Here is a 20,999-nt window from a genome sequence, read left to right as displayed (position 1 = left end):
GGGATAGAAAAGGGTGAAACAGCGGGGCGGGCGCCGATCGCGGGGTCGATTTCATTTGACGACTTGCACTTACGTACTCCTGCGTTTCCTTGGATGGGGTTCTGCCGGGAGAGGAGTCATTGGCTCGGAGCGATGGGCGACGTTACGTACCTCGCTTTAATGCCATGTGTCTAGAACGTTAATTCATCTAGAGTGATGGATTGATTGATATTGATTATCTATCTAGGTGTTGTATGTCAGTTAAGTCTACTGCTTGTCGGCCAAGTCAATCACTCGCTTTGCTGCCGCTTCGAAACTGTCAAATGCCTCCAGTGGCAACCCACTCTCCGCGATCTATCCGGAACATTAATTAATTAGCTTTTCATGATCAAGTGTTGGGAAAAAGTTTACGGAATCAAACTGACCATCTGCTGCCCACGCTCCTCGTTTGTCCCGCGCAGTCGCACCACCACGGGCACTGTCATCTCCATCTCCTGAATTGCGAGGATGATCCCTTCCGCGATCATGTCGCACCGTGTCAATCCCCCGAAGATGTTCACGAAGATCGCTTTCACGCGTCGGTCCGACGTGATGATCCGAAATGAGGACTTGACTGTCTCGGTCGTGGCTTTGCCGCCCGTGTCCAGGAAGTTCGCGCAGTGTCCGCCATGGATCGTCAGCGCGTCCACCGTGTTCATTGCCAGTCCCGCGCCGTTCACTACGAGGTCAGTGGGATGGTAACCTCGTAGATGTGGGGTTTGGGGATGGACTTACCTAGGGTTCCGATGCTTCCTTTGCCTTCCAGTCTGTGCTCGGTCAGTGTAGGTTACACAGGGATGACTGGGATGGCTTACTTGACGTAGACAATGCCATCCTTCTCGGCTTCGACTTCCTCAGGTACCTCTTCTGCTGGGTTTCTCAGTTGCTGTACGTCTTCCTGGCGTCCTGAGCTCCGAAAAGCAGCGTCATCGAACCCAAAGCGGGCATCGCGGACTTCAAAGGCACTTGTGGCGTTGGCGCGTACTTCCAGGAGGTACGCCTCCTTTTCCTTGAAAACCCGCCATAATCCCTGCAGCAGCTGCGCCAGGTTGTCGTGTGCCGTTGCGGGAAGCTGCAGGTGGGAGGCAACCGCTTCAACCAGGCGGTTTGTGCTGCTAAAGTCCGTGCCCTCGTATGAAAATGGGAACCGGCCCGTCTGTGCTGGTTCGAAGCCAGCGGATGTGGAGGCAAGAATACACGGCGACAAAGCTGTCCTATCAACGGTGAGGGACAAGAAGAAGTCCGACTCGGAGGGTGCAGCCTCGTTGACGGGGATTGATTCTTTTCTGAGCATATCGAGAGCCTGGAACGGCTTAACAAATAGACTTCTGGTTTGCTGGGGCTGAGAGACGCCGTAACGGTTAGGTCTGATGCGCCTCATTGTATGTAGGCCTCGCCGCTGATTCCCGCCATTGATAGACTACTCCATGTAAGTAAGCTGTTGTGTTTCGCCGGTCACAAACCTACAGTAGTGCCCACGCGCCCGCGAGTTTTCAGAAGTGACTTCATCCCCTCTCCGAACTTCTCGGGATGGTTGACCATCATCACGCCGGCCCGTTCGAGCGCTTCATACTTGGCCTTCGCGCCAGGCTCCCCAATTGCTGTCCATGCACCTGCGTGGCCCATGATCCGTCCAGGAGGAGCATGCAAGCCTCCAACGAGGGCCATTATCGGTCTGTACTTGTCAGCATTGCTTCCCATGGAACGAATGGCTCTTCCACATACTTGGGGTTAGCAGTCCTCTGATTGTAGTCCTTGATCCACTCCGCCGCGTCGATCTCTGCCGTACCACCAATCTCGCCAACCAGGATGATCCCCTCGGTGTCAGGGTCTTCTTCAAAGATCTTCAGTGCATCGACGAAGTTAGTTCCTGCTAGAACATCCCCTCCCATACTGATACAGAGACTTTGCCCCAGACCTGCCCGCGTTGTGGACGCAACAGTCTCATAGCTCAGGGTCCCTGACTTCGCGACAATGCCAATATTGCCAGGTGCGAAGCAGGGCAGAGGCTGGAATCCGATCCGGCATTTGCCAATTGCAGAGATGATTCCCGGACAGTTGGCACCGACCAATCTCGTCTTTGACTGAGTCTTCAGCATAGAATGGATCTAGTTACCATCAGTTTATAGCTCTCACAGACAACGCTCTCAAACCGGATTGCTTACTCGAAGAATATCATGGATAGGGACGTGTTCTGCCACTGCTACAACAAGAGGAATTTCCGCTTCTATTGCCTCTTCTATCGCCTTCGCAGTCTGGTTACCTGGCACGTAGATCGCAGATGCGTCCGGTTTCGCTCTCTCTTGGGCCTGTCTGTATAAGTATGATGCCCGGATAAGTAGACAATCAGTCATACCGCTTTTACAGATGGGAACACTGGAAGACCGAGATGCTCTCCTTCGACGCCCGGCTTAACGCCCCCGACAATTTTCGTGCCCCACTCTAAGGACTCCTTGACGTTGGCAGTGGCCTGGCATGTTAATTAAGACCTATTGCAATTACACTAGAAGCCCGCTTACCTGTCTACCTAAACTTATTGTCAATGTAAGATCGTAGATATTGAGAGACAGACTCACCTGTAAATCCCTGAAACAAGACCCGCGTGTGAGCTCCGATCTTCAAATTCTGTAGCGTGTCCGCATAACTGCAGCTCCTGGACGAGGTCGAGAACCCCTGTGATTGTCTCACTGAAGCACGGACGAGAGGCCTTCTCGCCGGCGCAGACAATGAAGCCAGGCGGGACATAGTGGGTTCCGTGCTGTGGTTACTTGATGGAGATCAATAGCCGGCTATTTCAGTGTGGGGTATTATAAGAACACCAATTGCGAGAATGATAGGTTTAAATGATGGAAGTGACAACAAATCAGTGACTACCACTCACGGCCACTTCGTGAAGTAGAGCAATATCGACAGCCAGTTGCTAGACTGGTCTACAGGCCTGGAGAGAGTTGAAGGGGCGGAAGACTAACCTCGGGAATTGATGTCTTATAAGACGGATACTCCGCCGGTCTCGGACAACCTGCCGACTGTTTCCGAGGTACTAAACAAGAGGATGTGGGCTCTCGGGACAGTCATGCATTGCTGTGATTGGTGGTCTCGGAAACGTGTTGCCGGGTAGTACTTGGGACTCGGAAAGGCAAATGCCACATGCTCCGCCGGCGGTGTTAAGAGCCACAGCTTTGGTGTAGAGGCTGAAGAAAGTGCAGACTGGCACTGGAGAACTTAGTGTATGTATAACGTGCGTTTCTCTATTCGTATTTTCCAGTTTGTGTATGTTCTCATCTAGCTGGTGGGCATTTGTTGGTAGTGGCGTGCAGCAATGCTCGGTGCTGTATACTCCAATAGAAATGATATTGTACCAGTTCCCAACACCTTGTGAGGTACATAGTCCTTCAGTTATCTTTGAAGGCCCCTACTCGATGGTATCATGTCTCGGTCTGCGTCCGCAGTCATGGTGCACTAGCAGTAATGCTTCCTATCAGCAAATATGTTCTAGATCTCTTGGGCAGCACAACTTGGTGATAAGACTTCACATGAATGAAAACCCTGCTCCCTTCGCCCACCGAAAAGGCAATCTTATCGAATTGCATCGACTAGTGAGATATTGGTAGATGATGTCAAGTGGTCTATTTTTATGAATTCTAGGCTCTGGGAACAAGGATTGGAGATCACCCCACACTCCCAACTGCTTAGTCAGTACTTATCTACAAACAGAATGCGAACAATGCAGATGTGAGAACATACTTTGGACTACAAAGTAAGTGTCCCAAATATTGAGAGATACACATCCTGAGATCAGATCACACGACTTCAGTAATCCTTGCTAGTAGCGTTACAGCCTTGAACTGGAGTATGTAGATCAATGACCCAACTCTCCCATCACAATGTACACACCAGCAAGAAACTGGCCAGTCAAACAACCAATCTGTGCCATGATAAGTGACTTCCCAACGCAGATCAGCCACCACACAATGGTGGAAACGTGAACCGTTACCCCAAACTGCAAATTCTCGCCAGAAAGACAAAAGCGATGGACCAACTCGAACTCTGGCCAGCCCCAAGCAGAGCCAATCACGGGGCCCGCCTTCCCCGAAAGGCGGGGTCGCACTGCCGGGACTGACGCCATTCATGATTTCACCTTTTCGATTTGCTTGAAAGCGGTCGGACCACTCTGCATTGTTCTGCTACGAACCACTCCAAGATCTTCAATAATAGAATTTCATCAATTCGTAGTCGATATGGCGGCCGCACATGCCAGTTTCAATTCCAAGGGTTCGTTCCTTCATTCCTCCTCTTATTAACCTTCCCTTCTCCCTCCCCAATTGTACTGCCGTTGCAATAACTGAGCCCCTCCTCAATCATCTTCTTCCTTTCCTTCGCTATTCTTTCCTCCTTCCCCAGATCCCCCCCATTGTTACTACTTCCTCACCCCACAGTACCCCATGGTACTCCCATAACATAATCAGCTGCAACAAACACCAACACTAACACCACCCCCAATGTCCGTTCCAGCCACACCACCAGCAACAACACCGCCAACAGCATCAGCATCAGCAACCTCCGAACTACAATCCTCTCTCCGCGAACTCTCCCTCGCCAATAAAAGTCCCATTAAAGATATTCCCCGACCGACTCCCCCCACCTCTGTCCCCAAACAACACCATCACACGGTGAAGAAGAAGAAAGAGCCTGCCCCCGTCGCCGACTCCTGGGAAGATGAAGTAGACTCGGCCTCCTCTGACCCCGAAGGAGGAGCAGCCGACATCTCATCCACCTCCCCCGCTACCTCCTCCCGCTTCGCCAGCCCCGCATTGTCACCTTCTATCCGTTACACTGAAGGCCCCTTGGACCCCCCACCCACGCCCATCTCACCGCAGACGTCTGCATCGCAGCCGCCGTGGCCTACTTATGGTGGACGATCAGAGGCGAGATCACCGGCGAGGAGGCCGGAGAAACAGACGGCTGTGGCGGGGAGGATGATTGCGGGAGCGCTGGGAATTCGGGCGCCCAAGCGCACGGAGGAGCAGCGGGCGTATGACCGCGCGGTAAAGGAGCAAGAGATTAAGAGGCGGAATAAGGAAAAGGAGGAGGCGGCGAAGGCGAAGGAGGAAGAAGAGAAGGCTAAGGCGGCAGTCTGGGACATGTGATGAACACTATCTTATATCAACGGAGTAACTACTCCGTACTATTACTGGGTGTGGGGTTGGTGGAGATACATATTCTTTGCTTCTACTTTCGGCTCTGAAGGTGACGGGGTGTGCCAGGTGCTGCGTTTCTCATCTTCTTTTCTCTCCTTAATTGTTTGCTTGCGGGGTGGGTCGGTTGTCTGGTTTCCTCTTGTCACATTCCTATCCTACCACATACACTCAGACTCACTGGGTCCAAACTATACAGGACTGTAATATAGTCTTTCGGTGAATCTATACCAGTTCAGACGGATGGACTTCCAGAAAAGGAACCCCCTATCTAGTTTTGCAAAAGTTGCAACCCAGCGTAGCTTGAACATAGTGCTCGAGAATCTATCCAAACGGTAGACATCTGCACACAACAGATGCTAGACGCTCATATTCTTTTTCCTTCTCAGCTCCCCAAAATCTTGCAAAACAGCGAAGATAGCAAAAGAAATGTAGAGTAACCATTCATCATATTTTCGTCGACGTCAACAACCCTCTTATTTATCACTCTGAAAAATTTCCTGATCCCTAGCCAGATACACATCTCATAATAGGACGCTCTCCAAATCCGGGTCCGGCTCCGACCCATCAACCAAGTAGAACACCATGTTGCGCCTTGTATCTGTTTGATAGAAACGGGAGAAACAGATCTGAGGATGGTCGGGAGAAGATAAAGTTGGTTAAGTAAAGTAAGAAACACGACGGGGCTGGTAATGTATTTTGAAAAGACATAATAATCATGATTCATCGAGAGAGATTATGCTATCTAGCCACCGATTTGTTCCTGGTGCACTTCGAGAGTGTCCCCATCGGCCATCTCGAGCTACATAATTTCAGGATAAGTTAGCCGTGTGCTTTGCGGTTCTCTAGGGTCTGTCTGCCAGAGGAGATGGAAGAAGGTGTTCGTGCGGGGAAAGGTGCCGCAGTGCGTGCACATGAACACATCACAGAAAAAAGGGTTGTCATTGCTAGAACATACAGTATCGGGTGTATCTTCAGGGCGCACACGGGTGCCATCGAATAGGAAGCGGACCGTAGACGGCTGCTTTCCTTGCCTTTCGCAGAACGCGTCCATCAACTTCTTCAACTGGGTTGTGCGCTTGATCTTGAAGAACACTTCATTGTTGTTGTCGGTCACCTTGATGTTGAGGTGCTCGACAGCCGCGGGGGCCTCTCCGGAGTCGGCCATTGTTGTAGAAGGGAATAAAGACGATGGAGGGCTTGGAAACTGGAGGAGGGCGAGTTGTCAGCTTTGGGAGGACTTCCCGTCGCAAGTTGAGTTCGTCAGACTGCGTGGGCTTACCTGTTTGCCGCTTTGAAGGGATCGGGGTTATGCGCTAGAGCACTGGCGGAGAGCCGGACGAGGAGAAGAAGCTGGTGGACGTGAGATATGACTGAGAGAAGAAGAAAAAGGATGGGGTGTTGAAACTGAGCTGGAGGCGATGAAGGCAACCCCCACCAGTTATAAATATCGGAGAATCTATTTTTGCGGCGCAGGTCCAAGTTCCCGTTGCTTCGCTGCAGTGAATGAGATCAAAGGTGTTACTACTACTTCTGATACTTGATTTTCTCTTTATACATCTTTCAGTGTTGGGTCATTTTCTTTTCAGTTTTCGGATTAGTTTTTATTTTGTTTTCAGTCCTAGCCTTTGGGATCCTTCATTTGTGATTTTACTTCTGTCTTGTTGCCAGTTCTCTGGCTGAGTATAGTATATTGCGTCATGGTATGAGTGTAACCATTGACTCCCGTTTGAGTTGAGAGTAACAGATAGCAGGGCGGACTTAAGGAAGACATAGCATTTGACCCGCCTTGCCATCCACGAGCTGTAGGTCACAGATACTAGTTGGAACATTTGTTTGGTGCATGACTAACAATTGCCAGTGTGCCATACAAGGTGACTACCACCATACAACATCCACGTGCAGAAATGGCACTAATTCTTGCAGCATGCCTCACGAAGAACTCATACCAGGAAGAGAAATGTCAATCCCAGATCAATGCCCTTTATGAATGTTGCAATGCCTTCTACCAGGCGCGAGGGGAGGACGCAAAGACTCCAAGTTGTCCTAAGCCCAACTTGCTGCGTCTGAAGATGAAGCAACGGGGCATGGAGCCTTAGCTTGCCTTGCAGAGAATTTCGTGTCTCATCAGAGTTCTACGGACCGTGTACATACTACCGATTATACTTTTGTCGACAATAGAGTAGAGACCAATTCATCAAGGCTCTTGACAACGTGTCGAGTCGTTGCCGGAAAATAGTGATAGTGATAGTCTTAGTAGACAATCCATCTCAGGTAAAACTGAGGCTGGAATGTGACAATTCCCTTGCAGTCTGAGCTCCCATTCGAGGAAAGAGCTAGGCTAGTTGTGAAAATTGCCAAATTTCTCTAAGACAATCTTGAGCACGCTGAGAGGCCGATTGACCTGAACGAAGATTGAAGCGCTCGTTCCGAGACTCTAATGATTGCCTATAGACATTTGATGAAGAAAGAAAAAAAAAAGAAGAGGAAAAAGCCGAAGTGCGCGAGTTTTTATGGTGTGTTGTTGGCGCTAGTCCCCATCTGGGCTAGTGGCCCGTCGGCCCAAAACACGGCCAAAAAGAGTAAGACGAAGAAGATTGGAAGTTGCAGTTCTTCCCCGAATCCTCCTGGGAAGCTAAAGGTCCCTTCGCAAACACCCTCCATCTCTATCATCGCCCTTCCCCCGACACACCCCTTCTCTCCCGGTCAACCTCCCCGGCCTTTCCTCGCGCTCATGGCACCCTTAACCAGGGCCACGGGCTCGGGCGCCCCTGCCGGGTTCACGTCCATAAATGTGAGTTGCTTTGTTTTGGCTTTCTTGTAAGGCGGTGCGCTGACCGACCGATGTTTTACTGTCCAGCCCTCCCAACAACCAACGAACGAGTCGGATGTTATTGAAATCGAGGATGATGACGATGAGCCCATGGACGAAGAGGGAGACGACATGGAGCCCAATGAGGATGAAGACATGGAAGATGATTATGTTGACGAAGACGAGGAATCTGAGGAAGAGGCCGCTGACGCGCTGAATGGAAGCGAATCGCCACTGGATCTGGGGTTCGCTCCAAATGGACATAGTATGCTCCTCACGACTTCTGGGAGTGCTAGGAAGGCTGACTTTGCTAGATGGTATAGACGCCGCAACACCGGACTTGTTTACGTCGGCAGGCGCGCAGGAGGCCTTGCATCCCCTTCGCCGCACCGCAGATCGAGTCACGCGCCAGATTGAGGCCTTCGCCGAAAAACTGGATCGTTTCAAGCAAAAAGGAAACCGCTCGGAGGACTTCTCGAACTACCAAGCTGCCTATAACCTGGTTAAGAGCTACCAGACCCTCGCGCAAGATGCAATCAGCGACATCACGAAACAAAACACGTTGAAACGGGCCAAGCTTGGATTGGGTGCTGCTCGAAGCAACGGATCCGCATCGTTCGATCCCAAGACTGCAGAGGAGCTCCGGCGTCTACAATTGGAAGCCGACACTTGGCGACTTCTCCTCAACCTTATTAGCAGGGACGATCCGCCCCGCAGAGCCGACTCCAAGAAGTCGCAAGAATCTGTCTTCCAGAATCTGCACCGGTACTCCCCCGATCGCGACGTCTGGGACCAATTCTTGACTGCGGACCATTATGCGACGGAATGCGTTATCATCCTGAAGTGGCTCGAACGCTCGGCCAAATACAGCACGCAAGATGTGGACTATTTAATCTCTGAGTTAGAGTCACAGGCCGAAAGAGGGCAGGGATCATGGTCCCACGGATGGCTTTACACGAAGGAAACAATCAAGGGACAGAAGCGACTGCGAGCCTGGCCCCAACCCCTCGAACCCAATGACCCGGGCATCACCGCTACGCTTCTGAGCTCGGATAAGTCGGAGCCACTAGTCACCCAATTAGATCCGGATGCCGTCACCCGCCAAAGGCAGAGCCTACAGAAGCAGGATCAGTTCTACGAGCGCGCTACATGGATGACGTGCTGGAAGATGCTCAGACATGGGGAGAGTTGGTTCAAGATCCGCGAATGGTGTGCAGAGCGGTTGGAAACATGGCGGGCCGTCAGCATCTGTGGTACTAGCGTGGATGTTGAAACACACACTGGAAGGACGCCTGTTGATGATGGGCACACACGCCTGATGAACTGGCGTTCCCAAGAGTCCTGGAGGGCCGCCTGCAGTGCTTTGGCACGGAGTCCACACGCCGAGGATTTTGAGCGGGCGGTTTATGCGTTGCTCTGCGGCGAAACAGAGGCAGCCTTCAAGGTCTGTCATACCTGGGATGACTATCTCTTCGTGCACTTCAACAGCGTCCTCCTGTCTCGCTACCAGGGATTCTGTAAGCAGTTCCAGCGGAAGCTAAGCCATTCGCCTACAACCCCTGTTGCCTTCGTGCCTGAGCCGGCAGGATATGCCGAATTCAACAAATTCGTGCAGTACACTAGAGGAAACGAGCGCGTTGGAAGCGAGGCACGGAACCCGTACCGCACTATCCAGGCGACAATCTTGGGCAAAGGATACGACGCATTCTTCTATTCCTTAGCCCAGGCAGTATCCCAGGTTGCAAACAACAAATCTGATGCGTCATCCTTCGTTCCTGATGTGTCACCTACCTCCGTCGATGACAGTCTTGTCATTGCTGCAGAGGACGGTGATGCGCTCCGGATTGCCACCCATCTTTACATCGTCGCTCATTCCATTGGATACGTTCGCGCCGACACTCAATTCTACAACACTGCCTGCGTGAATGTGATCGGGTATATCGCTAACCTGGAATCCCTCGGTGTTGTGGATATCATTCCGCTCTATGCTTCCCTTCTCCCGGAGGATTTGACGAGGTCTGTTCTGGCTCAGGTATTGATCGAGATTGTTGATCCACGGGAGAGAAAGAACCTGGTTCGACTGATGGAGAAGCACGGTATCGACGTCGAGGCTGTCCTGCAGACCCAATGGGAGTGGCTGAGCGTGAATGTCTCTGCCATCGACCACTCCAGGACGGTCAAGCGGCACCCGAAGGTTGTCAACCGCAAGGATGGCAACCTTGAATTGGTCCCGGTCAAGACGGATTTCATTGGAACCGAGATATCTGAAAGTGATGAGAATGTCATACGCAGTCTCGAATGGCTTCGCTACGTGGATGGACAGTGGGGGCGGATCTGTCAGCTCGGATCTTTGTTGTACCGCAAGTTCTATAGTATGGACATACCCTTGTTCCGTGTAGGAGATGCAAGGCTAACAATATCACAGTTTCGGGTCGACTCTCTGCAGCTCGGGAGCTGTGTCGGCGGATGAAGCTATCCGACATCTCGCGGGAAATGTTCGGCTTTGACATTTCGGAGTTTAGCCTCGATGTGGCGGCGATGCAAGAGGTCAACACCCCAGAACCTTCCAGTCCGACGAAGTCGAGATTGCTTAGCTCTCCTCACAAGCGTTCTCGGTCGCGAACCAACGGAGTTGCGTCGGGAAGCCAGGCGAGCATCTTACTCCAGCAATCGCAGACCATGCGTGACCTGGAGGTCCTTATCTTGGCATTAGACGCTCTGGAGAGATATGCCATTATCTATGAAAAACTAGAAAAGTATGTCATGACAATCTATGAATGGGTTTGCGTTGTACTCACCACTGGCGCAGCAACAAACGGCGGCGTGATTCGGGTATGCTCAAGGACCTGAGAGAAGGGCTACAGGAAGCCCTGGATGACACTAGCGTCCAAATCGACGTCATGTTGGACGAGTGGCTGGTCAATTACGAGAATGGTAAGCAGCCTTGTCTGCTTGAGGTTGAGTGTATCATTACTAACATGGTCAATATAGAAGCCGAGAAGGAGGAGTTGGAGGAGATTCGTAACACCTACATTCCCGAAGTGTTCCTCGATTACCACAACACGATGTATTTCTCGGCTCATGTGCTTAGCAGCGAGCTCTTGGTGCAGTGCATGAACTTGGCAACCCAGGTGGCTGAAGTGGAGCATCTGACGAGCAGCTTCGTTGCGGCCCGCCGCGTTGGAGAGCTGATGAACGCGTTGGCAGTGTCCAGCAAATCCATGGTGAACACGCACGCAAAGCCCGGCGTCAGGCTACTGGGAGGCGAGTCGTTGGGGATCTGGGCCCCGCAGGTGTCTGACGAGGAGAATGACACGACCCAGGAGCAATGAAGCGTGTATTTCAACTAACGATGGTGGACCGGCGTGTATATTACCCTCATGTTTCTCGTTTTCTATGACTTCGCCAAATCTCTTCTGGCCGGAAGGATTATGGGCATCTTGCATGTACAAGGGTCGGAGGGATGATCATATCCGGCGCATTTCCAGGATTTACATCGATCTGAAAATAAAGAAATCTAACTGTATGGATTAATCAGAGGGGTTTAGGTCAAACTTAGCGAACTGCGTTTTTCAGTGGAGAACTAGCAGATTCGAATAAAGCGAATACTAGCCTGATAAAAACGTGTAATCTAATAGAAAGGACACAGCACGTCCTGACGAAAAAGGTGAATAAATGCTGATTTTTGCAATCATTGCACTAGATACTATGATGATAAGCATCAGGTTGTTGGGATAGTGTATATATAATTTGTGGCTCCTTCGAACAACTAAAATGTTTTGTCCCTCAATTGAACAGACCGTGTCCAAGTGAATCCAATCTCTAGTCAATCAAAACTTCATGTTATTACATAGCGGAACTTTCCCAATTAAAAGACACCATGAAACCGAGCTATTGATGCCGTGAATTCAGATCCAGTGACGTTAGACTCAAAAATGGATGCTCCCTTCAAATTCATCCTCGTTCGGATTCTCGATCAATTGCCACTGCAGTGTGATATAAATAGTATTTATATGGTCTGCACATCTTATCAATTCTGATCACCTTCCAACACCCCCTTCTGTTCCTATCGGATATTATTCTCCCTCGGTTTATCCCATCTCCAAATCGTTCGTTCTACCATGGACACTACTGAGACGTGGTGGGCGAACCTCACCACGGAGGAGCGGAAAGAGTATTTCGAAAAGGAACGCAGAGGAACGACGAAATCTCGTTCAAGGCAATAATAAATAACATCGAGGAAAGAGGGAATACCAGAGTGGTCGAGTCCACGACAGGGGCCGTCCGGCAGACTAGTCGCCGTTAATATCAAGTACTTCTATACCCATACATTCCGGCGATCCGAAGCTGCAATGATGCATGCAGTATGCCCATGAGAATGGATGGCATTCTCGCATCTCGAGTACGTGCTGGGATGGATGCTGGGATGTGGGAGACATAGATACGGTCTTGGTGACTGATCGCGTACCCAGCCAGGCCTGTCGCTTGATAAGGTCTGGCATAATTTGGACGACTCGCAAAAGAAGGGGATTGAGGGTCAGTTGAGAGAGCAGGTAAGCTAAGCTAAGCTGTTCGTAAAGTCTCTGGTCCAGTGTCTTGTCTTATTCTAACTTCGGGCGGTTTGGAGAAGAAAAAACAAGATACTGAAGATGCGGGAACTCACTCAACCGTATATTGATTGGTCACATTGGCAATGAACCGGCGAGTGATGTCTTCGACTGTTATTGGTGTTAGAGGGGCATGGGACCCTTCGCCTCGGAAAGTTGTTCGATGACTGGGCGTAGGAGAAAATACAGTGTCCTGTTTCGAGGGTGTTTTGGGATTGCTGCGTACCCTATATGAGGGGTGGTAATAAGGAGGAGCCTTCACGGTTTGTCTTGACCCATGGCCATCTCGTCGCTGATAACATCATGGTAAAGCATGGCTGGATTACTGGTATTGTGGGGTGGAGATGCAGTGCATTTCTCCCTGGATACTATATAGAATATGCCATGGCTAAGTACTGTCATTTATCGGAAATATGTCCAGGACTGGTGGCTTCCCGTGTTGAAAAGGGTTTTGGGACCGCCGGATTACCTTCGGTGTGGGTTTGTTGGTGCGGCTCGTGTTAAGGGGTTTAAATAGTGACTATTTAGTTGTTCTTCTGGTTAACGATGGGTTATCTGGTGTACTTCGGTAACTGTAGTATCTCTTGATGTTACCCTGAGAGGACTCGCTCTAGGAATACTAGTCTGCGTAGATATCACACAATTTAGCAGTTAGGATCTGAGTAACTAGAACTCCTTTCTTCTCTCACCAGTTATAAGACTAATATAATTGTTGTATATAGTACTATCGATCAGTCACCCGACCGGCAGTATATATTGTATATCACTACCTTGCCAATACATCTACTCAACCTCAAACAACTTCCCAACTTACAATACAATCTCCTCCTTCCTCCTCCGAACAGACACCTTTGCCACCGGATCTGCCTGCCATATGAACCCATACTTCCTCACCGTCGGGCTCCACCCATCAGCCACCTTGAAATCATACTCTAAAAGAACATGACACAGAATGATCTTATTCAAAGCAATCGCAAAGAAACGTCCAGGACAAGCATGCTTCCCCAACCCGAACGCCAAATGTTGAGGCGAAGTCGAAATTGCCTGCGCCGCAGTTTCAAGACCGGGCGTCTCGCGCATCTTCAGAAATCGGTATGCGTCGAATGTCTCCGGCTCTGGATAGATGGTAGGGTCCCACATGGACTCGCTGGCGAGAACTGAGATTGTGCCTTTGGGGAGGATGGTTCCGTCGGAGAGGGTCACGTCTTCTTGTGCGAAGCGTCTCATTCCCGCTGTTGTGGTTGTGTTAGGTGAATTCTCGGTTGTGTGTAAGGGTTGGTGGTGGGGAGAAAGCTTGCCTATACTGTGCGGCTTAAGCCGTTGACTCTCTTTTAACACGCTATCCATGAGCTTCAAGTCGTTGAACGTCGATTTTGTCCATCCGTCGTTTTGCAGAACTGTGATTATTTCGTTTCGTAGCGCCTTAATAACATCCTCCCGTTCAGCAAGGTAGAAGATCGTCTGTGTGAGCAGGTCCGATGTAGTATGTATAGCGGCAAGTGAGAGTGCTACCTGAGCAAGAGTCGGGTCGTAAGGTCTACCCTTTGCGCATTCCTCCATCCATTGCATCGCGTCCTCGTAGTGTTCGGGCTCCTTTCCTTGACGGATGGCTTCTCGCTTGGCGGACCGTCTTTCTTCGACGACGGGAGTGATGATGCCTTCAGCTTCCTTAATTTCGTTGCGTATCTTACGGCAGAATGGTAGGATGTATGCCACATAGGGTCTGGTGCAGCGCGGGAATATTCGGAGAAATAGAGCGGACATGAATGTGTGAACGGCATAGTCGGCTGTGACTCGATGCCAGTCCGGATTGCGATATAGTTTCTCCCCGAGGAATACCCTTGATGTCAGTCTGGAGATTAGACTAGCCACATTCGGCTTCAATTGTAAATCATGCCAATCTGGTGGTGACATGTTATTAACATCATTGTAGGGCAAGTGAATATATCGCGAATCACTAAGCTTACTGGGATCATCTGTGAACATCTCTCCTAGCGCACGACGAGTATCTTCAGACAAAGGCCGAGCCAACTTATCTACCAGACATGACGGTTAGAATGTGTTTGACTAGGTCGATTGTGTGTAGACATGATATACTCACCCAAACTCGGTGTCAGTTTCGTGCGTAGAACATCTTTCACAAGAGCCGGATCCTGGTCGAAAGGGTCAAACCCTCGGATATGAGCATGAAATTCTTCCGCAATAGCATCCAATAAGCTTAATGCGGGATGAGTACGAAAGTCATCTGCATGCTTGGGGGCTAGCACGATCTTTGGCCCGAATTCCGAGTAGAGATAAAAAGCGCTGCCCTGGTAGACAACCCATCAATGCGTATGGTTCGGAAGTAGAGTTTGGAGGGGCATACCTGACTGAATCCAGTTCTGATTAAGCCATGTGCATCCTTGAAAAACCGTTTTAGGGAGCCCAGGCTTCCGATCTCGAACCGTTGCCTCTGATTAATTACGGGAAGGGGTGTCTTAAGCGACGGAGTGCTTAGAAACCAGAAGACGATTATCGCTAGTACGAGAGTCCAGATCCATGTTGTTGCGTCCAGCTCACTCAGATATGATATAGTTTTGGCAGTAAACATGGCGTGTGATAGAGTATGTGATTTTAGAAACCATCTGGAGGAGCGCAGGCCAACTTGGAGTATTTTGTGAGATCAGAATGTCATAAGGAAGGCTGTATAACTCTGCTCGACCTCCAAGTAAGCAGGCGGAGGTGCAGATATCGGAAATGCTACGTTTTAGTACTCGACATCATCTCCAATGCGTGCCATCGGACTAGTCAGACTAAGAATGCGGGATTGACTAGTTGCAGCTGCTAATGCAAGGACTACTGCAATAGAGTACGGATGCTGGAGGATGTGGTTGGCCGACTGGCTGGCTGGCTAGTCGTACATTAGGAATGAAGGGAGAGCGGTAGGGCCACGCTTTAATGCTTTAGGGCCTGCATGAGGGAAGTCTCAGCATTAAGCATGGCCAACATTGATAAGCTTGCGGAAGGAATATGAGGATGGACGAATGAACAAATAAATTCAATGAATGAATCAGATCTGGATGATTCAAAAATCACCTTTTAATGTGCCCAGCCTCTCTACTCGTGGGTGCTGAAAGGCCTATACAGCATTATTGCATCGCAGAAACCCCACCAGGTGCGGCTGAAGGGGCCCACAGTATCCCAATCTGCAGAGATGGGGATAGTTTGATGCTAGGATCATTATCCCATCAGCTGATGGAAGAAGTCATCACATCAAGAGTTCAGCTCGTCATAAGCATCAAGCAGCCGCCTAAGCTTGGGATGGACAATTTAAAGCCAGCACGCTTTACCAAAGAGTAAATGTGAGAAGAGGAATCTAGACAGTCAGTGTCGACTGTGAGTAAAGAGGGTTAAATCAGGTGATCTGTCCAATTCACCGCTCCACCCTAATTTGGACCAATCAGAAGCATCGAAAAGGCAGGGCGTCACTGTCTCTGCCTGGGGCACCCAGCATCCATGCCCGCACTAGTCAGACTATTAGTAGTCCGGAGCTAACACACACTTACCAGGAAGGAAGAAGAGGCCTTTCTCCCAATAATGATCTCCCTCCTCAGAGTGTTGCCGAGTGATCCAACTGACAGGCTCTCATCCTTTGCGTCTTACCATGCAAATCCAGTGCAGATGCATGGGAAAGTATCACTGCCAGTATGCACTGTAGATATGAACAACCCTTCAAAGCGTGTCTCCGCACATAGCCAGCCAACATGAGAAGACAAAGAGCATTCACCCATAGATCCAGAAATGGATGTCGCACCTGTCGGTCAGTCTTCATCACTCAATCTCCTACTACTCCACTTCCGCATCTGATTACATGCGTCAACATCAAGACTAGGCTCCTGATCCTAGGGTAAGCAGCTAATCCCCCAGTCCGTGCACGCAGGTCCCGCCATATCAAATGCGATGAAACCCCAAATGCATGCCGCAACTGCACTTCCACAGGGCGCAAATGCGACGGGTACACTCAATATCGACTACCCTCTCGTAAGGTGACACTACCAGTCTCCAAACCATCAAAGAGCCTCGTCCTCTGTCTCCCTGGACTGGATTCCGATGAGCGTCGATGTCTCCAGTTCTTCGAGCACAACACCATCCCCATGCTAGTGGGGTATGCGGACTCGGAAGTATGGCAACGTCTCGTACTACAAATGTGTCATCGAGAACCCGCCGTCTGCCACGCAGTAGTCGCGCTCAGTGCCTTTCATGAAGACTACGAACGGAGCATCAAAGCTCTGAAATCAAAACCCGATCACCGCCATCACCACTTCGCACTGGAACAATACAACCGCTCCATGGCAATGCTGCGCCGGCGCATCCAATCCAATGACCCCCAAGTCCGTGGCATCACACTCATGTGCTGTATCACCTTCATCATCCTCGAACTCCTCGAAGGCGACTACACCAACGCATTCGCCCATCTCCAACAAGGCCTCAACATCCTGAAAACCCAATCAGCCCACCACGCACTGACCACCGAGCGCATCCTCGCCAAAGCCTTCCTGCAGCTCAACACCCCGCGAGCCTACTGGAACGGCCCTGACGTCGTCGTAACCGGCCACCCTCCCAAGGGCAGCGTGCGGGAAGTAGCATACGAAGTCACGCCAATCCACAGCATCGTCGAAGCAAAAGAGCGTCTACGCGTGCTAATGAACAACATCTTCCATCTCCAATCCCTCTGCAACATCTTCTTCCGCGGCGAACAAGACCCACACCTCAATACTCTAACCCTCTCCGCGAAACAAACCACCCTCCACCACGACCTAACAGACTTCACCCTCGACCTCAAATCATTCATCTCCTCCCACAAATCCAACAACACCGCCTGGACGTTACGAGAAATCCGCAGCGTGGACGTCATCCTCACACATGTAGCAACCCTAAACAGCATGCTCGGCTGTTCTCTCGACACGACGGAACTAGGTTACGACAACTTCCTACCCGAGTTCAAGCGCATCAACCACCTCTGTGAACGAATCATAGCCACCTTCGTGACTGAATACGGGAGTTACGAGAACCTCCCCACCATGGTCACTGATATCGGTGTCCTACCATCGTTGTTCTGGTGCTGTGTGAGGTGTCGGGATGCAGAGACCAGAGAACGAGCGCTTCAATTGCTGAAGGTGTGGCCCCATCGCGAGGGGTTTTATGATTCGTATCTGATAGTGAATATTTGTCGAGGATTGATTGATCTTGAGGATGAGGGAAAAGATGCTAAAGGGTTTATCCCGAGAAAGTATCGTGTGCATACGCATACGATTGAAGTTGCGGAGGATCGGAGGAGTATGATTATAAGGTATGTGATGGCTAGTGGTGAAGGTAGGGAGCAGGAGAGGGTGGTGGTGCTTGAGTAATAGTTATTAATAAACAGTACATAAAAGGTACAGTTCATCGCCGTTAGTATGCTTACAGATAGTAGAGAAATAGTATATAAAAACCCCCGTGCTGTTACTATAAGAGAAACAATGCCCTACCCTACTTACTACACCGGTTATCTATTAGTTATCAAGAGTACTTAGTACTTTATATACCGTACGTATAATTGACAGGGACAAGAACGAAGGAGGACGGAACAGGCTGCTGCTCTATTAGCAACAGTTTCACTAATGACACATTTAGTACCTAAGTCCTACTTACTAGATACTACTACCTAGACCCATGACACTTCGTCTTACCTGGTATCACAATATGCATACTACGCAGCTACTAATGTAGTATCACCCTCGCTTCATCTGTTGTCCTACCATCCATCTCCATAGTATGCTGTGTATTAGATTTACGTTGCCTGAGTAGGACGAAATTAAGAACTAATACTAGAACTAGAAGTACTAGTAGTACCTAATGTTGTGTGTGAACCTTTACTAATTCGGACACACACACTTATAAATATATTCCTCCCATTCCAGATCCCCTCTCATGAAATCCACCACCATAGGCCAGTCAGCATAAGTCCGGCACCCAGCCAGTTGGAAATCACATTCTTTTTTCTTCGTACACGAACAACAATAGTGGTAGTAGCATAACAATGGGTATGTCTCAAACAATAATAAAACTAATAAGCAGAAAATAAGAGTCGTCGTTCATATGGTGGAAAGAACTCGTTAAGAAATCATCATTTCCCGGTTTTTGTTTGTGGTGCCAGCCCTGGAGCTATTTCATCTCCGGTTCATTTGCTCTTTGGTTTTCATCTCAGATGGTTGGTTGTATCTACAGTCCCGTGTTGGCGCAGGAGAAAGGAGTGCCGACGGTTCCTTCTCGGTAGCTGATAATGACGCTTTCAATGGATGCCTAAAGGAAGTCTGTTAGTGTCGGCTTCTTTTGAATCAGGAGAGAAAGAAGACATACATAAGTTCCTGGTCCTAAGAAAAAGAAACCAGCGAAGATAAGAGTAACATTGAGAATCGCGCCCAGCCAGCCGCGGATACCACGGTTCTTGTAGAAATTGGGTCCATAGTCCTCCCGGCGCATGCGCAGGTAGGCCGTACCCCAGAAAATGAAGCCGAAGAATGAATCGAAGAGGGAGCTCATGATCGACTCCAGGTCGGAAAAGAAGGGAATCACCTCGGCGATGATGAAGGCGAGGATCCAAAGGATGGTGAGGATACCGGTCCAGGCGGCCCATCCGAGCACGGTGTGGTTACCCTTGTGGCGGGTGCCATCGAACAAGCGGAAGAAGATGAAACGCGCTGACACGGAGGCATACAGCACGCCGAGGAAAATCAACGTCGGGATCATGAACGAGAAGGACACCTTCTTGTATACCTCGTTACCCAGAGAGCCGAATGCCGGTGACGTGATGTACTGGTTACCGGTGTAGGCGTACACGATAGAGCCGACCAAGCTGAACACGATAATCTCGGCAATGGTGACGGCGGTGACGGACTTCCAGAAGTCCTTGGGCTCCTTCATCTCCGCGATAAAACTTGGCAGCGTGATCTGACCGATGAAGGTGTAGCTGATATTGAGAAAGGCGCTCATTCCTGAGACAAAGGTCGTTCCGGGCACAGGGATCGCTTTCACAATGGGGTCTCCCTTCTCTGGGGTATAGCCCGCGGGATGGTCCTCGATGGCGGAGAAGATGAGGGCTAACATGACGGAGATGAATGTGGTAAATGCCGACAAGGTAGCCACCTTGGATAGGGCGCTAAAGGTGCGTGGAAGTGAGCAGATCAGCGAGATGATCGCCGTGACCAGTGAGAACACGATGGTGCAGGCTCCATGACCACTGATGGTATTGAGGTACTCGGCGCCGACCAAGCAATGCAAGCCCTAATCCAGGTCAGCGCTATGAATAAACTTCGCATGCAAAATAAAAATACCTGAATGAATGTGTTGTTCAACAGGAACATCACCGCAGTCAGGTACCACACAACTTTGGAGTCCCAGAAGATCATTTGGCCGATGTCGCACACGTCACGGACATGTGGGTGTCGCAGACAAAACTTCCTACACGATATGAGCGATTATCTTCGCAATCAATGCGACGACGAAAAACATACCAAATAACCAGGGAAGTATAAAGCACGATCATAGCGATGACAACGGTGAGGATCAATCCCGGGACCAAGCCGAGAACGGAATAGGACCATGGAAACGACATGATAGCCAGACAGATATACTCGGAGAACAAAAGGGCGGCCGTCTAATGAAACACAAGTCTGTGGTCAGCCATTGCAACTCTGCGCACATCGCACGCGTGCACTGCTTCAAGGCGGATTGTAGTACATACCTTCTGCCAGCTACAGGTACGGTATTTAATTGAATTCTCCGATTCCATTTCAATCTGACGACCGATTTCCCCCTCCGTGTCTGAGCCGGAGCCCACCTGCTGTTTCTGATTTTCCAGATCCATCTGCTTCAACTTATCTGCTGCACTGGCATTGTCGGAGACAGACGACCGACGGGAAACGACGGGCTTAAAAGTGTTGGACTCCGCCATTTTAACGAGCGGACAAGCCGCAGGTGGTAGGAAGCGATGAAGCTAAAGGAAGAAGAGACACTAAATGCCTTTGGATGCATGTACTGCGCCTTGAGATGCGACAAAATAGGACGACTCCAAATCACTGAAGTAAATCGTTAAGGATAGCTCTGGAATGATCAGAGGTGACAGATGGTGATCAGGAATTGCCTTAGCGAAGACCGGCAGCGAGTGAAGGAGAATTAACGAGGCGAGTGACGGAAGGTGAGAGAAGAGCGAAAAGGAAGAACGGAGGAAGGATCTAACATCTTTTTAGCTGTCAGGTTCAGGCTAGAGAAGAATATCACTGGCGAAGGCACGTGCGGGCAACCTAGTACTTACTGGAGATAACCGTGAGGCAGATCGACACTACAAGA

At 50.0% G+C, this 20,999-nt stretch overlaps 8 protein-coding genes across 8 annotated transcripts; 4 read left to right on the top strand and 4 right to left on the bottom strand.

Moving 5' to 3' along the window:
• Positions 1–227: 227 nt before the first annotated feature.
• Positions 228–2,950, bottom strand: BO79DRAFT_267743 (putative succinyl-CoA synthetase subunit alpha). Its single transcript, XM_025687067.1, has 9 exons — positions 2,587–2,950; positions 2,375–2,488; positions 2,184–2,327; positions 1,744–2,126; positions 1,486–1,693; positions 834–1,438; positions 754–785; positions 405–697; positions 228–333 (listed from the first exon to the last, which is right to left on the bottom strand). Exons 1-9 carry the CDS (start codon positions 2,761–2,763, stop codon positions 247–249), a joined length of 2,043 nt encoding a protein of 680 aa, XP_025544374.1. The 5' UTR covers positions 2,764–2,950; the 3' UTR covers positions 228–246.
• Positions 2,951–4,218: 1,268 nt separating this feature from the next.
• On the top strand, positions 4,219–5,433 carry BO79DRAFT_206502 (uncharacterized protein). Its single transcript, XM_025681985.1, has one exon. The coding sequence runs from the start codon at positions 4,518–4,520 to the stop codon at positions 5,163–5,165; it is 648 nt and encodes a 215-aa protein (XP_025544373.1). The 5' UTR covers positions 4,219–4,517; the 3' UTR covers positions 5,166–5,433.
• A 169-nt stretch (positions 5,434–5,602) lies between these two features.
• On the bottom strand, positions 5,603–6,606 carry BO79DRAFT_206501 (SUMO family protein SMT3). The gene is made up of 3 exons (XM_025681984.1): positions 6,496–6,606; positions 6,172–6,420; positions 5,603–6,015 (listed from the first exon to the last, which is right to left on the bottom strand). Exons 2-3 carry the CDS (start codon positions 6,379–6,381, stop codon positions 5,959–5,961), a joined length of 267 nt encoding a protein of 88 aa, XP_025544372.1. The 5' UTR covers positions 6,382–6,420; positions 6,496–6,606; the 3' UTR covers positions 5,603–5,958.
• A 146-nt stretch (positions 6,607–6,752) lies between these two features.
• BO79DRAFT_164308 (DUF1903-domain-containing protein) lies at positions 6,753–7,662 on the top strand. The gene is made up of 4 exons (XM_025679191.1): positions 6,753–6,916; positions 6,968–7,018; positions 7,075–7,087; positions 7,140–7,662. The coding sequence occupies exons 1-4, from the start codon at positions 6,914–6,916 to the stop codon at positions 7,310–7,312; spliced, it is 240 nt and encodes a 79-aa protein (XP_025544371.1). The 5' UTR covers positions 6,753–6,913; the 3' UTR covers positions 7,313–7,662.
• A 215-nt stretch (positions 7,663–7,877) lies between these two features.
• On the top strand, positions 7,878–11,534 carry BO79DRAFT_186064 (nucleoporin Nup84/Nup107 family protein). The gene is made up of 6 exons (XM_025680446.1): positions 7,878–8,007; positions 8,074–8,290; positions 8,340–10,397; positions 10,451–10,781; positions 10,835–10,959; positions 11,017–11,534. The coding sequence occupies exons 1-6, from the start codon at positions 7,948–7,950 to the stop codon at positions 11,355–11,357; spliced, it is 3,132 nt and encodes a 1,043-aa protein (XP_025544370.1). The 5' UTR covers positions 7,878–7,947; the 3' UTR covers positions 11,358–11,534.
• A 1,908-nt stretch (positions 11,535–13,442) lies between these two features.
• BO79DRAFT_186061 (cytochrome P450) lies at positions 13,443–15,232 on the bottom strand (the record flags this gene model as incomplete). The annotated part of the gene is made up of 5 exons (XM_025680445.1): positions 14,998–15,232; positions 14,734–14,941; positions 14,600–14,668; positions 13,937–14,533; positions 13,443–13,864 (listed from the first exon to the last, which is right to left on the bottom strand). The coding sequence occupies exons 1-5, from the start codon at positions 15,220–15,222 to the stop codon at positions 13,443–13,445; spliced, it is 1,521 nt and encodes a 506-aa protein (XP_025544369.1). The 5' UTR covers positions 15,223–15,232.
• A 1,180-nt stretch (positions 15,233–16,412) lies between these two features.
• Positions 16,413–18,019, top strand: BO79DRAFT_164301 (Zn(II)2Cys6 transcription factor; the record flags this gene model as incomplete). Its single annotated transcript, XM_025679190.1, has 2 exons — positions 16,413–16,435; positions 16,552–18,019. The coding sequence occupies 2 exons, from the start codon at positions 16,413–16,415 to the stop codon at positions 18,017–18,019; spliced, it is 1,491 nt and encodes a 496-aa protein (XP_025544368.1).
• Positions 18,020–18,872: 853 nt separating this feature from the next.
• On the bottom strand, positions 18,873–20,604 carry BO79DRAFT_213152 (putative neutral amino acid permease; the record flags this gene model as incomplete). The annotated part of the gene is made up of 5 exons (XM_025683198.1): positions 18,873–18,953; positions 19,011–19,934; positions 19,985–20,111; positions 20,165–20,307; positions 20,395–20,604. The coding sequence occupies 5 exons, from the start codon at positions 20,602–20,604 to the stop codon at positions 18,873–18,875; spliced, it is 1,485 nt and encodes a 494-aa protein (XP_025544367.1).
• Between the last annotated feature and the right edge of the window lie 395 nt (positions 20,605–20,999).

Source organism: Aspergillus costaricaensis, assembly GCF_003184835.1.
Source record: "Aspergillus costaricaensis CBS 115574 unplaced genomic scaffold BO79scaffold_2, whole genome shotgun sequence".
In the NCBI taxonomy this organism is placed as follows: Eukaryota; Fungi; Ascomycota; class Eurotiomycetes; order Eurotiales; family Aspergillaceae; genus Aspergillus; species Aspergillus costaricensis.
Note: the sequence above shows the minus strand (reverse complement) of the source record. Positions and strands in the feature narration are given on the sequence as shown.